Raw genomic sequence first — 16215 nt, 5'->3', positions numbered from 1 at the left:
TTTCATTTTTTTGGTATCTAAATGGGTACCTGCATTTGCAAATTAAAAACGTGTCACTTTTTACCTTGAAAGTTTCCTATGTCTACATTTAAACGCTTCAAAACCGGACCCTTTCCTCCCCAGGCCAATTTTTAGCTTTGATCACTGTCACACTTTGAATGACAATTGCAGGCTCATGCAACGCTGTCCCCAAATTACATTTTTATCATTTTCATTTCACACAAATAGAGCTTTCTTTTGGTGGTATTTTAATCACCACTGGGTTTTTATTTTTTTCTAAATAAACGAAAAAAGGGCGAGTTATTTTATTTATTTTTTTCGAAATTAAACGAAAAAATGCCGAAAGTTATTTTATTTTTTATTTTTTTAGTTTGTTATAACATTTTGCGAATACTCTGTCTTCATAAATTTAGGCCGAAATGTAAACTGCTATATTTCTTTGGCGAAAAAATAACACATCAGTGTATATTATTTAGTCTGTATGAAAGTTATAGAGTCCACAAACTATGGTATATACTTTACTGTATATATTAAAATCTATTAATTCTGATGTACTGACGACCTATCTCATTTCTTGAGGCCCAAAAATACCAGGATGGTACAAATATCCCCCAAATTACCCCTTTTTGGAAAGTAGACAATCCAAGGTATTTTGTAAGAGGCATGATGAGTTCTTTGAAGTTGTGTTTTTTTTTCACATATTTGTTTTTTTTTTTTTACATCCTGTCACCAGTGCAGTACAGCGTCATCCTATACAGTATCTCACAAAAGTGTGTACACCCCTCACATTCTTGTAAATATTTTATTTTATCTTTTCATGTGACAACACTGAAGAAATGACACTAGTGAGTGTACAGCTTGTATAACAGTGTAAATTTGATGCCCACTTAACACACAGCCATTAATGTCTAAACCACTGGCAACAAAAGTGAGTACACCCCTAAGTGGAAATGTCCAAATTGGGCCCAAAGTGTCAATATTTTGTGAGGGCCACCATTATTTTCCAGCACTGCCTTAACCCTCTTGGGCATGGAGTTCACCAGAGCTTCACAGGTTGCCACTGGAGTCCTCTTCCACTCCTCAATGACGGCAATACGGATCTGGTGGATGTTAGAGACCTTGTGCTCCTCCACCTTCCGTTTTGAAGATGCCCCACAGATGCTCAATAGGGTTTAGGTCTGAAGACATGCTTGACCAGTCCATCACCTTTACTCTCAGCTTCTTTAGCAAAGCAGTGGTCATCTTGGAGGTGTATTTGGGGTTGTTATCCTGTTGGAATACTGCCCTGCGGCCCAGTCTCCAAAGGGAGTGGATCATGCTGTCAGTATGTCACAGTACATGTTGGCATTCATGGTTCCCTCAGTGAACTGTAGCTCCCCAGTATCAGCAGAACTCATGCAGCCCCAGACCATGACACACCACCATGCTTGACTGTAGGCAAGACACACATGTCTTTGTACCCCTCCCCTGGTTGCCACCACAGACGCTTGACACCATCTGAACCAAATAAGTCTATCTTGGTCTCATCAGACCACAGGACATGGTTCCAATAATCCATGTCCTTAGTCTGCTTGTCTTCAGAAAACTGTTTGCAGGCTTTCTTGTGCATCATCTTTAGAAGAGGCTTCCTTCTGGGATGACAGCCATGCAGACCAATTTGATGCAGTGTGTGGCTTTATGTAGAGCAACAATTCTTTTTTTTTTTCTGATCCTCAGAGAGTTCTTTGCCATGAGGTGCCATTTTGAACTTCCAGTGACCTGTAAGAGAGGGAGAGCGATAACACCAAATTTAACACACCTGCTCCTCATTCACACCTGAGACCTTGTTACACTAACGAGTCACATAACACATGGGAGGGAAAATGGCTAATTGGGCCAAATTTGGGCATTTTTACTTAAGGGTATACTTACTTTTGTTGTCAGTGGTTTAGACGTTAATGGCTGTCTGTTGAGCTATTTTGAGGGGACAGCAAATTGACACTGTTATACAAGCTGTACACTCACTACTTTACATTGTAGCAAAGTGTCATTTCTTCAGTGTTGTCACAAGAAAAGATGTAATAAAATATTTAAAAAAATGTGGGGGGTGTACTCAGTTTTGTGAGATGCTTTAACTGGTGTTACAGTGATCAGGAACACTGACTGGTGACAGTATGTTTAAAAAAAAAAATAATTATACATTTTTCAATTGATACAAATTGACCCTGTCTGTACCATGTGATCACTGTGACCAATAACAGAGCTCATCAAAGTAGTACACAATGCAAGGCATGAATCAAAGCCTTTTGTTGTGTATAATTGTCATAGGATCTGCTGTGATTGGACACAGTGATCACACTGTACCGACAGTGATCTGTTATCAGCTATATTCGGTGGTGGGTGTCAGATCGTGCCAAAGCGCAGCCTGATCCCAGGAAGGACATCGTATGACTTCCTACCAGGATAATAGGGCTCCTGTCCGGCTGTCATATTACAATAGGCGAGGCAAAAAGGGTAGAGTGCAGAGGGATACCCTTCAGTATTCAGCATTTATTGCTCTCTGTGCCCCTATTCAGGAGATTCATCCTCTGTTTTTCTGGTTGCCATTCTGATTAAAAGTGAAAAAAATCCTAAATTATATGATGTTCCCAGAACAGTAAAAAAGGGAAAATCCTCCAATGAAGGCACTAGTTCTTGTGACAACAAGGGATTTCTTTACTTTGGGGGGGGGTTTCCTTTCACTTTCTGTTTTGGCTATGGGACAGGAAGTGAAGGGAAATCTCCCCAATGGGAGACAGATGGCAAGGAACAAACAAAAACCTTACTGGGTATAACCCTTACTTTACCCTAATAAAATATTTGCCTTTAGTTCTACTTTGAGCTAGACAAATTTTCACATAATTCATTGTTTTATTATTATCTATACTACTGTGCAAATCTGTTAGGAAGCTGTGAAAAATTCTCTAATTTAAGAATGTTTTCAGAAATACAAGTGTTTTTTTTATCTCAAATTTTTATTGAATGAACAATTGAAAAATTGTGCCAGCAGTACAATCTCCAGCTCAGTCAAAATACAATATATAAATGCAATACAATAAATACAATATATAAATACAATTTAAAAGTATTACATCCATAGAAACATAATAAATCCTAACCATTAACAGATACACGACTTGCATGAATATGCCCATAACCCCACACTCCATTACCCAAGGGTAACCTCTAAAACCAATGCGTAATTACCCTCTACCAATGACCAGTCGGTCCATAGTTAAGTCTACTGGTGCTAGACCAAGTGTGTCTAAAGAAATACAAGTGTTTAATAGTTTATTTTAATCAATTTAAAAGATGTGGAGTAAATGAACTGGAGAGAAATCCAAGTCAAATCAATATTTGGTGTGACCACCCTTTGCCTTCAAAAACTGCATCAATTCTTCCAGGGACACTTGGTAATATTATGAATGTGAAAATAAGTTTGTTTTGGAAAATGTTATACATGCAACTATTTACAGGTGATTCTCTTTGTCTACAGTGTATGTTATCATTTGTGTGTTTTGTCTGGCATCTGCAATGAGCTTGTTCAACTGCCTTTCTGCGTTGATCCGGAATATCCCATATGGAAGATGCAGGTGTGTCTTTATTGCAAATATTAAGCATATTATTAATTAATTAACGTCCTCAATTAACAATGTCATTTTTGCTTTCCAGAATTTCATGCTTCAGTAAAAGTTCTGAAGTGAGGCTCCTTTTCTTGGCTGCCTTCTGCATAGCTGTGTCGGTGACCTGGGCAGTGTTCCGAAATGAAGATAGGTACTGTATGTGATAATGGGGACAAAACAACACTTCACTTTCATGTGACACGCTTTCCACTGTACTATAAATAAGTTGTTTATATTCACTGTGCAGCTGTTGGTGTCTCACATTGAATGAAAATATGTACAGCTGAAATACATATGTTCACAGGATTTTCAGATTGAGAATTTTCATTAAACTTCATGTAAAAAGAGAAATGTAAAAAGGTAAAAAAAAAAGCATGAAAAATGTAAAAGTTTCTGCGTTCAGCAGAGTTGTGAGAATCTTACCTGTATCTAATGGCCAGTGACTTAAACTGGCCATACAGTTTGAATCTCAGCTGGTTCATTAGGAACTGGCTGAGATTCTAACCATGTATGGGCAGGATGAATGTACTCAAGATGATCAATTGATCAATCAACTTGAATACAACCAGCCTGTTGAATTTTACTTGTGATTATTGATCACTGTGTTCTCCAGGCAGGGACAGCTTGATGGGGATCAAGAGAAATCCATATCAAATAAACATTTGCTGGGACCAGCCTTTGCTTTCAAAATGGCATCAATTCTTCTAGCTACACTGTTTTTGAAGGAACTCTGCAGATAGGTTGTTCCAAACATTTTAGATAACTAACTACAGATCTTCTGTGGATGTAGGCTGCCTAAAATCCTTCTGCCACGTCATGTAATCCAGACAGACAGAGATCAGGGCTCTGGAGGGGCCAAACCATCACTTCCAGGACTCTTTGTTCTTCTTTACACTGAAGATAGTTCTTAATGACATTGGCTGCATGTTTGGGCTCGTTGTCCTGTTGCAGAACAAATTTGCGAGCCAGTCACATGCCTCCCTGATGGTATGACATGATGGATATGTATCTGCCTGTATTGCTCAGCATTGAGGACTCCATTGATCCTGACCAAATCTCCAACTCCATATGCAGAAATGCAGCCCCAAACTTGCAGGGAATGCTTTGTTTTCCACCATGCTTTGTTGTTGCCTGCAGACACTCATTATTGTACCGCTCTTCAGCCCTTCGCTGAACAAACTGCCTCCTGCTACAGCCCCCAGTTCTGTGCTGATGGCACCTTCCAGTGTCCAGCAGTGTATAAACCCCATTGGTTAACTGTACACCTGACTGTAATCCTACAAAATCTCTGACTTAGTGCAAGTGTTCAAAATGTGTAAGTGTATAAACCGATGCTGGTTTGAAGCAAAGGAGTGGTCACACTAAATATTGATTTGATTCAGCTTTTTTTATTTGCTCCCTGTTTTGTTTTTTAGTAAATTGCTATCAATAAGCACTTTAAATACAGTATACATTTTTGAAAGCGTTCTTAATGTACAGCATTTCTTCACAAATGCCTAAAACATTTGCACAGTACTGTATTTTATAATCCTAAAATATGTAGAGGTCATATTGCAGGTTGTTGTCCACCAGTTTATATTCTGCAGTGTATACATAATCATATGATGATATCGCTTATTGTCACCCAGCAACCACATTTTCAGAATGCAAAAATGTTTAACTGCAGATGGGTGGAGGCTTAAAGCTGTTAAAGAGAATTGTATGTCACCAGATAGTCACAGGCAGTTTGTCAGTGCAATCAAAAAGAAAGGGAAGTTGGTAGTGATTTAGGGAAGTGGTGGGGGAGGAACGGGTATGTTAGTGTTTGGTCATTTACTAGGACAAAATAATAACCTTAATAATAAAGACAGAATAACAGAAAAGGTTGAAATATTTGTGCACAGTCTTAAAAAAAAAAGTTGTAAGTAACCTTAGCCTGTTTATATGTATTTACTAAACATATTGTACATGGGGATACAACATTGACGGGCAAACAATAGCAGGGACAACATGCTGCTGGCCACTGGATTTAATCTCGAACAGAAATCTTGACTGCAGTGACAGGAATAATGTGCTGCGGAGCATTGGATGATACATTTGAATAATAAATAGTGATTGTAATCAGTGGTTGAGACATGGTGCTGCTGAACAGCGGATGATCCATATGTGATGGAAACCATAATAGGGACACTGTGTTGATGACCTGTGTTTACTACTCTATAGTCAGCAGATATTCTATGCTTTATGTAAAGGAAGTGGTGACAGACAGCAAGGACATGTACACTGTACTGTTGAAGTGAATAGTACATATGAAAAGGGAGTGTTGACAGCAGAGACGAGGTACAATGTGCTTTTGAGCAGTGTAGGGTACATTGTTATAGAGAGTGTTGACAGGCAGCAGTGACAAAGACCATTGTGCTGCTAAACTGTATGCACTGCACAATCTGAACCCCTGAGATCTTTCTAAATACAGAACATGGTACAATACAGAAGCAAGCATGCTTCTGGCTGTTAGAGGCAGGGGCGAACGCTGAAGAAGTTTTATTTATTTATTGTTCTTGGGCAGGAGGGTCTCATTCACATAGGCTCATACACCGTGAATTAAGTGTTTGTCCTAATCTGACAGATTGGTGGGTGGATGGTTGAGCTGCCCCAAAAGCACACACCTGTCAAATTAGGACAGGCAGCTGTGACCTTATTGACTTCCCTACAGCCAGTTCATGGTGTACAGGCCTCAGTGTGGCCATGTGAACAAAGCCTAATTGAGAGGATACAACCAAAGTGAATTTCTTTTTCGTTTATTGACGGACACAGCTCCTTAGCTTCTTGACCATTGGGTTATACTGCCCCCTACAGGAGTAGCACACTAGGCAGGAAAAAGCTTGACTACGCTTATGGGGCAGTCCCAGGGAGTATACTCCCACACTCAGCTATAGGCACTCAGTTTTTCTCTGCCTAGCAGAAGGACGGACCTAGTTTCTTGCTGGGATCTCTGGTTCTGGCAGTTTTCTTCCTTTTTAAATTGAACAGACACCGGTCCCTTTTGACACCCACAGACCCTCCAAAGCAGTGAGGGTGTTCAACTTCTCTGCTTACTTTGACAACAATTGTCACAAAACAGTGGGGTTGTCCAAAACGCACCCTTGTGGCCCCTAAGTGTTTTATTATGCGGTATCCTTATGAGGATTCCCTGCTTAAAAAGTGGACCGTCCCACCTATGGTGGACTCGCTGGTTTCCAGGTTAAATAAAGCTACTTTAATTCCAGTTGAGGAGACTCCGGCCTTTAAAGATCCGGCTGAAAGGTAGGCGGAGGCTCGGGCCCGCCATATGTTCGCTGTGGCTGGTTCGGCACTTAGGCCTGTATTTACTTTTGCCCTGGTGTCGCAAACTCTGACCGAGTGGGCTTTTACGCCGTTACCTGGAGGGGTAACCGCTTCTCCCTGCTTTTGCGGAGCTAGCGAATCAGTTGGTCCAGGGGCTACAGTTTATCTCTGATGCCTCTTTGGATGCGGCTCCTTTGATTTCTAGGCTGTTTGTATCAGCAGTGGTCCTTTGGTGTATTATCTGGCTGAAATGCTGGTCTGCGAATTAGACTTCTAAGAAGGCCTTATCTGAGCTCCCCCTTGTAGGGGATTGTCTGTTTGGGGTTTCCTTGCATGACATCATCTTCCACAGGCTACCAAGGGCAAGGAGCCCCGTCGTAGACGTGGGCCATTCTTCTCGGCTCATAAGAGGCCTTTTTCTCCCTCAGGGTCCCAAGACAAGGGATCAAAGCCCTTCAGGGCCTCCATTGGAGGTTCCAAGAGGACCTGGCCTGGCAAGCCATGAGCGGGTTTTTCCAGACCTGCGGACAAGGCTTCCTCTGCATGGAGGGGCGCCCTCATCCGTATCTGGGGTGGGGGGATGTCTCTGCTGGTTTTCAGATCCGTGGACCTCCCTGGTGCAGGACAAATGGGTCCACGAAGTAATTCGGTCCAGCTTCAAGATCGTGTTTCGGTGTTATCCTCCGAAAAGGTTCTTCCCTTCCAACCTGCACTTATCCCCAGATACGGGGTCTTTTTGAGCAAGACTTGTCACTTCAAGGGGTGATTGTTCCGACTTCGGAACGTTTTCAGGGGGTTTACTCAAACCTCTCTACAGTTCCCAGGAAGGAAGGCAAGGTATGTCCAATTCTGGACCTCAAGGCGCTAAACTGCTTTGGAGTCCATTTGCACGGTAGTGGCGTCCATACATCAGGGGATTTCCTCCGCTTTGCTGTGGGCGAGGATCATTATCAATTTGTGGCGTTACCCCTTGGTCTCGCCCTTGCTCCTCAGGTCTTCACAAAAGTGTTGGCCTTGGTGCTAGCATTGTTGTGTCAGCGGGGGATCGAGGTACGGGGGTACCTGGATGATCTTCTGCGAGCGGAGCCTCCGACTGCTCTGATGTTCAACGTGAAGATTACTCTGCAAACTCTGAGGGAGTTTGGTTGGTTTCTGAACCTTGAGAAGTCTGCTCTGGTTCTGTCCACAAAATTGGTCTACCTGGGTCTGGCTCTGGACTTGGCCTCAGCCAGAGTGTTTCTTCCTCTGAAAAAACTCCAGACCTTGCAGAAGGCAATTCAGCTTCTGTTGCCCAGCAGATGCTCATCTTTCCGGGCTTGCATGCGGGTGCTGGGCCTGATGGTGTCTACCTAGGAGGTGGCTCCATTTGCACAGTTCCACACGAGATTTCTGGTAAAATGGGACAAGAATTCATGGTCTCTAGAGGTGACTTTGTTCTCCAGCACTTCAACGGAAAATCCTTCTCTCCCTGTACTGAACAGTTGTCACCACGGATGCCAGCACCACGGATGCCAGCCTGTCCGGGCGGGGAGGCGTCCTCGGCACAGATTGTGCTCAGGGGGTCTGGACTCTGGAAGAGTCTAGACTAACTATTAATGTTTTGGAACTCCAATGGATCAGACTTGTTTGGATCATTGGAAATTTCATCTTCAGGGGTATCCGGTATGAATTCAATCGGACAATGCAACAGCCATGGTCTATGTCAATTACCAAGGGGGCACAAGAAGTGTGCTGGCGGCTCGGGAAGTAGCCGGCATTCTAAGGTGGGCAGACCGATTCCTTCCAGCCCTCTCTGCTGTACACATTCCAAGGAAGGTACAGAGGTTTGTGGCACGGTCTTGAGATCCTCTGGCCGACACCACAGCCGCATTAGTGGCTCCTTGGAGTCAGTATTGTCTGATCTATGCCTCTCAAACTTCTGCCAAGACTCCTGTGCAGGACAGAGGCAGAAGGGATTCTGGTCATTCTAGTGGCTCTTGACTGACCTCGCCCGTCTTGGTATGCTGTTTTGGTACGGCTAGTCGCTGATGCTCCTTGGAGACTTCTTCTTAGGGAAGATCTGCTGTCCCAAGGGCCAATCTTCCATCCTGCTTTCCAGTTGCTGGCTGTAACGGCTTGACTGTTGAAAGCCAGGTGCTGAAGGATGGAGGTTTGTCTGAATTGGTGATTCCTACGCTGTTAAAGGCTAGAAAACCTACCTCTAGGAAGATCTTTGCTCATTTGCACACTGCTGTGCCTCTTCTTTGTATTGCTGCTCATCATTAACTTATTTACCATTGTATATATACCCGTTCTCTGCTCATAGTAATAACAATATATTATGTTCACCGTTCACATCCTTCTGTAAATCTCTGTGTATAGTAATAGGCATCTGTATATTATGTTTACAGTACATATATATATCATTTCATCTGTATACTATTGTTCATAATACATATATTCATATTCATCTGTAATTATATTCATAGTACATATATATTAACCACTTTACCACCGGAGGATTTTGCTGTCTTAAGTCCAGGCCACTTTTTGCAATTCGGCGCTGTGCGACTTTAACTGACAATTGCGCGGTCGTGCGACGCCGTACCCAAACTAAATTTACGTCCTTTTTTTCCCCACAAACAGAGCTTTCTTTTGGTGGTATTTGATCACCTGTGCGCTTTTTACTTTTTGCGCTATAAACAAAAAAAGAGCGTTTATTTTGAAAAAATAACAATATTTTTAACATTTTTTTTATATGAAATTCCCCTTCCCCCCCCCCCCAAAAAATTAAAAAATCAAATTTTTTTTTATTTTGATTGGTTTGCGCAAAAGTTATTGCGTTTACTAACTACAGGAAAGATTTCTGTCATTTTTGGTGTTTTTTTTTTTTTAACACGCAATGGCGGCGATCTGCGATTTTTTTTTTTTTTTTTTTTTTTGCGGGACTGCGACATTGCGGCGGACAGATCGGACCCTTGACTGACATTTTTGACACTTTTGGGGGTACCAGTGACATTACTACAGTAATCAGTGCTATATATATGCACTGTTACTGTAAAAATGACACTGGCAGTGAAGGGGTTAATTTTATTGGAGAGGGAGGGGTTAATGTATGCCTGGTGCTTACTGACGTGTGGGGGGGGGAGGTGACTGAGTGACAGAAGGACAGATCGGATGTTCAGATATGCTGAACACTCCGATCTGTCAGTCCCTGTCACTTAGGAGATCCGCCCGCTCTGTTTACACAGGCGGGCGGATCTCCTCACTCGATTCCCCGACGATCGGGGAAGAGCGGCGGCGATCGCCGCTGCTCCTCCCCTGGCCCGACTCCCGCTGTGACTGAAAACAGCGGGAGCGCGCCTCTGGCGGCGCGCGAGCGCCGCCTACAGGGGGAGGAGTCCAGCGACGTAGGTCTACGTCGCTGGACGGGAACGAGCCACATATTCACATGTATACTACATTTATATTATATATACATCTTTAAATTACTGTTTATAGTCTATATTATCATTCTATTTAACTATTTAAATCATGTAAAAACTGTATATCCTGCACTTGCTGTTATTGCACTCTGGTTAGACCCAAACTGCATTTCGTTGCCTTGTACTTGTACATGTGTAATGACAATAAAGTTGAATCTAATCTAACCTACCATAGTACTTGGAAGATGTACATTGCGTAGGGTGAGCCTCTTGGGGTTTTCCCTCGCTCCTTTTCGGTGGCTCCAATCTTGGCTTTCCTCCAACGGGGAGTTTGAACAGCGCCTGCCCTTGAGTACCATCAAGGGCCAGGTTTGGGCCTGGGCGGTTTTTCTTTCAACGTCCATTGGCCACACATTCCTTGGTGCGCACCTTCATCCAGGGAGTTTGACACTTAGCTCCTCCAGTGTGGACTCCATTGCCACCGTGTGACCTCAATTTGGTTGCCAGTTATCCAGCAACCTCCCTTCAGAAATATTTGGGAGGTTCCCCTGCTTACGTTGTCCTAGAATGTGGCCTTTTTTTTTTTTGTGGTGGCTATTACTCCTTCATGCAGGGTGTCGGAGCTGGCGGCATTGTCTTGTCGTTCACCTTACCTGGTGGTTCACAAAGATAAGGTGGTTCTTCGTCCCTGTCCATCGCTCCTTCCAAAGGTCGTCTCGGATTTCCATTTGAATGAAGACCTTGGTATGCCTTTCCTATGTCCCATTCCTAAACATCCTAAGGAAGCTGCCTTGCATTCCCTGGATGTGGTTTGGGCAATCAGGCTGTACCTGACAGCGACGGAGTTTTTTTAGGAAGTCAGACTCACTATTTGTACTCATGGATGGACCTCGGAAAGGGTTGGTCGTTTCTGCTGCAACCATTTGCAGATGCATCAGACAGACCATAATTCAGGCCTATTCAATTAAGGGTCAGGCTCCTCCTTTCCCTTTTAAGGCACACTCTACTCGGGTGGCTAGTGCCTCCTGGTCCTTCAGTCATCAGGTGTCGGTGATGCAGGTTTGCAAGGCGGCCACCTGGTCTTCTGTGCACACTTTCACAAAGTTTAATAAAGTAGATGTTTTGGCATCTGCGGATGCTTCTTTGGGCCGCAAGGTTTTGCAGGCGGCAGTTTAGAGGACCAGGTCCACTTTGAGGGTGTATTGTTTTTCAGGTGAGCTCCAGTTGTTTATGGTTGATCTCCATGTTACCTGGTTGGCTACGGTTTAGCCTTAGAATTTTTTTCTTGTTCCCACCCCTCATGTTTGACACTTCTTTGGGCTGTCCCAATGGTCAAGAAGATAAGGCGATGTGTCTGTCAATGAACGAAAGAGAAAATGGGACACAGCACCCACCCCTCTGTGGAGTTGACTTTCTTCTGACACTGCTTGTAACAAAACTGAGTGCTATAGCTGAGAGTGGGAGAATACTCCCTGGGACTGCCCCATAGGCGTAGTCAAGCTTTTTCCTGCCTAGTGTCCTACTCCTGCAGGGGGGCAATATAACCCAATGGTCAAGAAGATAAGGAGCTGTGTCTGTCAATGAACATCATAGAAATGGATTTTAGGGTAAGTCAAAAATCCCATTATTCCACTTCATCCTCTGGAATTAGGGTTTGTCAGGAAGAGCCTATAGGCTGGTCAAACGTTCCTTAAAAAGGTTGTTGTAAACCCTTACATATACCCAGTATAGTGACTGGCCTCAACAGATGCACAGAGATGAAATGCATCCTCCTACATAAGTTGTACCTGTTTATCTGCAGTCTTTTCTTCTTTACATCTTTTGAAAGTGCTGACTTTTATAAAGCTTGTGGACATAAAAAAAAAAGGGGGCGTAGAGCTGAAGTTGCACTCTGCAGAGCTCAGTGAGGAGAGCGCTGATAGTTGATTGGAGGGAAGGGACATACCCCCTTCCCCAGAGCACACAGGAACAGAGCTGAGGCTGTCAATCAGCTGGAACTCCCTCCCCTTCACCATTTTTTCTTTTAGTGTCATTGTCAGGAAAACTTGTCAGAAGGGATTCATGCTGATAGAAGAGGAACGAAGAAGCAGACCAAAATGACACTCAGTGCTCTTAATTGAGACAAGTAAACACTATAGCGGGATACACTTTGTTCATATTTTATTTTTGAGATTTAAAACCACTTTAAGGTCAATGCTTAATGTTTAGATTAGACAAGCATTCTCATATGTTGGCACTTTTTTGTGAATGGTCCAGAGAAGTTATATGAAATTCTTTGCCAAACAAGTCTGGAAGGTTGCTGGAAAGATTCTTAATAGGTTTCCTTTTTATTGTGCTGGAAACGGACTGTAAGCTGTGAGCTTCCACAGTTCAGACTTACAGTTCTGACTGGTGTACATTGAAGGATGGTATCACTCGCTCTCCCCTTCCCCTGTCTTTTAAGCTGGATACACACTATACAACTTTTGTTGGTAGATTTCCTTTAGATTTACCTTCAACTATGTAGTGCAAGGGCCTGCCTGACTACGTATAAAGTGAAAGTGTTTACGTCTGACCTCATATTATATGGTTCTGGTAAGTCTAAAGGAAAAATCTAAAGAAAATTGTATAGTGTGTATGGCCCATTATTCTTTTCACTGGATGCAAGGCTTTGTGACAGGGGATTGGGGGAGTATGAGGCAGTGAGTATAGACCGCTTATGACACTTGGCATGCAGCAAACTTGTTACTTTTCCTAGCCTGTGCGAAGTTCAGGTTTGTCTTCGATGACACTAATATCTTTACACCTGTTATCTTATTCATTTATATATCTCTCTTTCAGGTGGATATGGATATTGCAAGATATTCTAGGAATTGCATTCTGCCTCAATTTTATAAAAACTCTGCGAATGCCAAACTTCAAAGTAAGGGTGTTTTTTTGTTTTTTAATATCAAGTATATTTGAGTCAGTCTGGATCACTATGCATTCTTTTTTATATATTCACGTTTTTTACATTTTTTTTCAATTTTTCAATAAGCATATAAACACATTCTAATCGACACACAAGTCAACGATCATATCTTAGTACCCCCTTATTACTTTTTGACCATCTTACAAAAAATAGATAATCTTTCCCTGGTTTAAAATAATTTGTGTCAATTAATGGAGTCAAAGGTGCATTGTGATCCCAGTGAGCGACTTAACATAAACTATTCCATATCCTGTTATTAGCCAAATCCTTACATAGTTGCATAGTTACATAGTAGTTGAGGTTGAATAAAGACAATAGTCCATCAAGTTCAACTTGTGTAGGTGTGTGTGGCCGTAATCATCTCTCATACCCCTGAATGTTCTGATCCTTGAGATGTACGTCCAAGAGTCTTTTGAAAGTAGCCATACTTCCCGCAGAAACTACCTCTTGTGGTAGAGAATTCCACAATCTTGTAGCCCTAACAGTAAAGAACCCTCTGCGTTGCCTGAGGTTAAAACGCTTCTCCTCTAATCGAATTGTATGCCTTCGAGTCCTCATGCAATCCTTTCTGAATAGCTTTTTTCTATGTTGAGATCACCATTGAGGTATTTATAAATTGCTATCATGTCCCCTCTCATGCATCTCTTCTCCAGGAAGAACAAATCAAGCGATTGCAGACGCTCTTCGTAGTTAAGGTCCTCCAATCCCCTAATTAGTTTAGTTGCCCTTCTCTGGACTCTCTCCAGCTCCAACACGTCCCTCCTGAGGACTGGCGACCAGAACTGGACAGAATACTCCAGATGCGGTCGGACCAGAGTTTTATAAAGTGGTAGGATTATAGTTTTATCTCTGGAATACATCCCTTTCTTTATGCATGCTAATATTCTGCTGGCTTTTGCAGCTGCCGCTTGACATTGCATGCAATTGCTTAGTCTATCATATACCAAGACTCCCAGATCTTTCTCCATTTTTGATTCCACCAAAGGTTCCCCCCCCCCCGCCCCCTAAAGAGTATTGTGCTTTTATGTTTTTAGTCCCCAAGTGCAAAACCTTACACTTCTCCACATTAAACCTCATTTACCATGTCGTTGCCCACTCTGTTAATTTGTTCAGGTCATTCTGTAGGATATCTGCTTCATGCTGTGCAGTTATTGCCCTGCCCAATTTTGTGTCAACTGCAAAAACTGATATAAAACTACTGATCCCGTCCTCAATGCTGTTTATGAATAAATTGAACAAGGTTGGTCCCAGGACTGATCCTTGGGGGACCCCACTTACCACCTCAGACCAGTCTGCGCTATTAATTACCACCCTTTGGACACGCCCTTTTAGCCAGTTCCATATCCAAGAGCAAACTTTGCGGTCGATGCCTGCAGATCTTATTTTATAAATTAAGCGCTTGTGGGGAACTGTATCAAACGCCTTAGCGAAATCCAGGTACACCACATCCACTGGTTTCCCCCCTATCTAGCTCACAGCTCACCTCCTCGTAGAATGTTAAGAGATTGGTTTGACAAGAATGCCAATTTGTAAACCCATGCTGATTACTGCTGATGATGTTGTTGTCCTTAGCAAACTCTACGATATAGTCCCTTATCATCCCCTCCAGAAGTTTACATACTATCGATGTCACACTGACAGGCCTATAATTTCCTGGGACATGCCTCTGCCCTTTTTTGAATATCGGTATCACGTTCACTTTCCTCCAATCCCCCGATACATTGCCTGTCATAATACTGTCAGCAAAGATCAGGAACAGTGGTCTAGCTACAGTTTTACTAAGTTCTTTGAGTACTCTTGGATGTACGCCATCCGGGCCTGGTGATTTATTTGTGTTAATTCTATCCAGCCTTTTTCCTGATTTCACCCTCTGTTAGCCATAGCGGGAAGTCCTGTGTATTCCTACTAACCACACATTCATGGTCAGTGTACCCCTGATGTACCCGTGGAACCCAGACCATCTTTCCTAAATCTACCCTGCTTTGTACACACTCAATTTCCACCCAACTCTTGCCTTCCTTATTATGCATCAGTCTATTCGCTCTATAGAAATTTAGAAATTGCCTGATAGTATTTTTTAAAATCGGGCGCAGCTACCCCCCCAGACCTTTTTTTCTTTTGTTAATACTGCATAGGCAATTCTAGGACACTTATGTGCCTATATGTATTTTAATACCTTTGTTCCTAACTTCCAGTGTTGGGGTAGTTACTCAAAAAATGTAACTATTTACTAGTTGCTTCTGTAAATTGTAATGAGATTACTTTACTAGTTACTGCATTTGAAAAGCAACTTCGCTACTTATTACTTTACTTTACTTTTGAAAAAAAATATGAACAAATTCCAATGTGCATATTTATTTGTAGTGCACAAAAAACAATACAATATTTATTGTTTTATTTATTTATATATATATATATATATATATATATATATATATATATATATATATATATATATATATATAACCACAGAGTGCCCCCTTTCAATGGCAGAGTGACCACAGCATGCCCCCTTTCAATGCCACAGTGACCACAGCGTGCCCCCAGAGTAACCACAGCGTGCCCCCTTTCAATGCCAGAGTGACCTCGCCAGAGAGACCAGTGCACTTACCTGCAGTGGCGGGCGTCTTCTCCTCAGTCCTCCCGCCTCCTCCTCAGCCACACGATCCCCCGCGTCTCCTCGAGTCCGTCCTCCCGCCTCCTCCTCGGCCACACGTTCCCCCGCGTCTCCTCGAGTCTGTCCTCCTGCCTCCTCCTCGGCCCGCGCGAGATGTCAACGGCTTGGGTAACGCATGAAAGCATGTTACTCAAGCTGAGTTTTACGAATTGTTGCCAACAGAGGTTCTAAAGTCAAAACAAACCGCATTTGGGGAGAGGGGGCACCCCTGCCTAGTCCCATTATGAAGCTTGAAAGGGG

At 42.7% G+C, this 16215-nt stretch overlaps 1 protein-coding gene across 2 annotated transcripts in view; it reads left to right on the top strand.

Annotated features, from left to right (window-relative positions):
• SPPL2A (signal peptide peptidase like 2A) overlaps positions 1–16215 on the top strand; it is a 128970-nt gene that overhangs the window by 43890 nt on the left and 68865 nt on the right. For both annotated transcript variants that reach the window (XM_082254036.1, XM_082254035.1), the window contains exons 7-9: positions 3515–3611; positions 3691–3792; positions 13169–13250. In XM_082254036.1, the coding sequence (XP_082110162.1) occupies positions 3515–3611; positions 3691–3792; positions 13169–13250 (281 nt within the window). The remainder of the gene's footprint in view (positions 1–3514; positions 3612–3690; positions 3793–13168; positions 13251–16215) is intronic.

This window comes from Pelophylax lessonae, assembly GCF_965119305.1.
Source record: "Pelophylax lessonae genome assembly, chromosome: 4".
Lineage (NCBI taxonomy): Eukaryota > Metazoa > Chordata > Amphibia > Anura > Ranidae > Pelophylax > Pelophylax lessonae.
The sequence above is the reverse complement of the archived record's forward strand: the minus strand, read 5'-3'. Positions and strand labels throughout refer to the sequence as shown.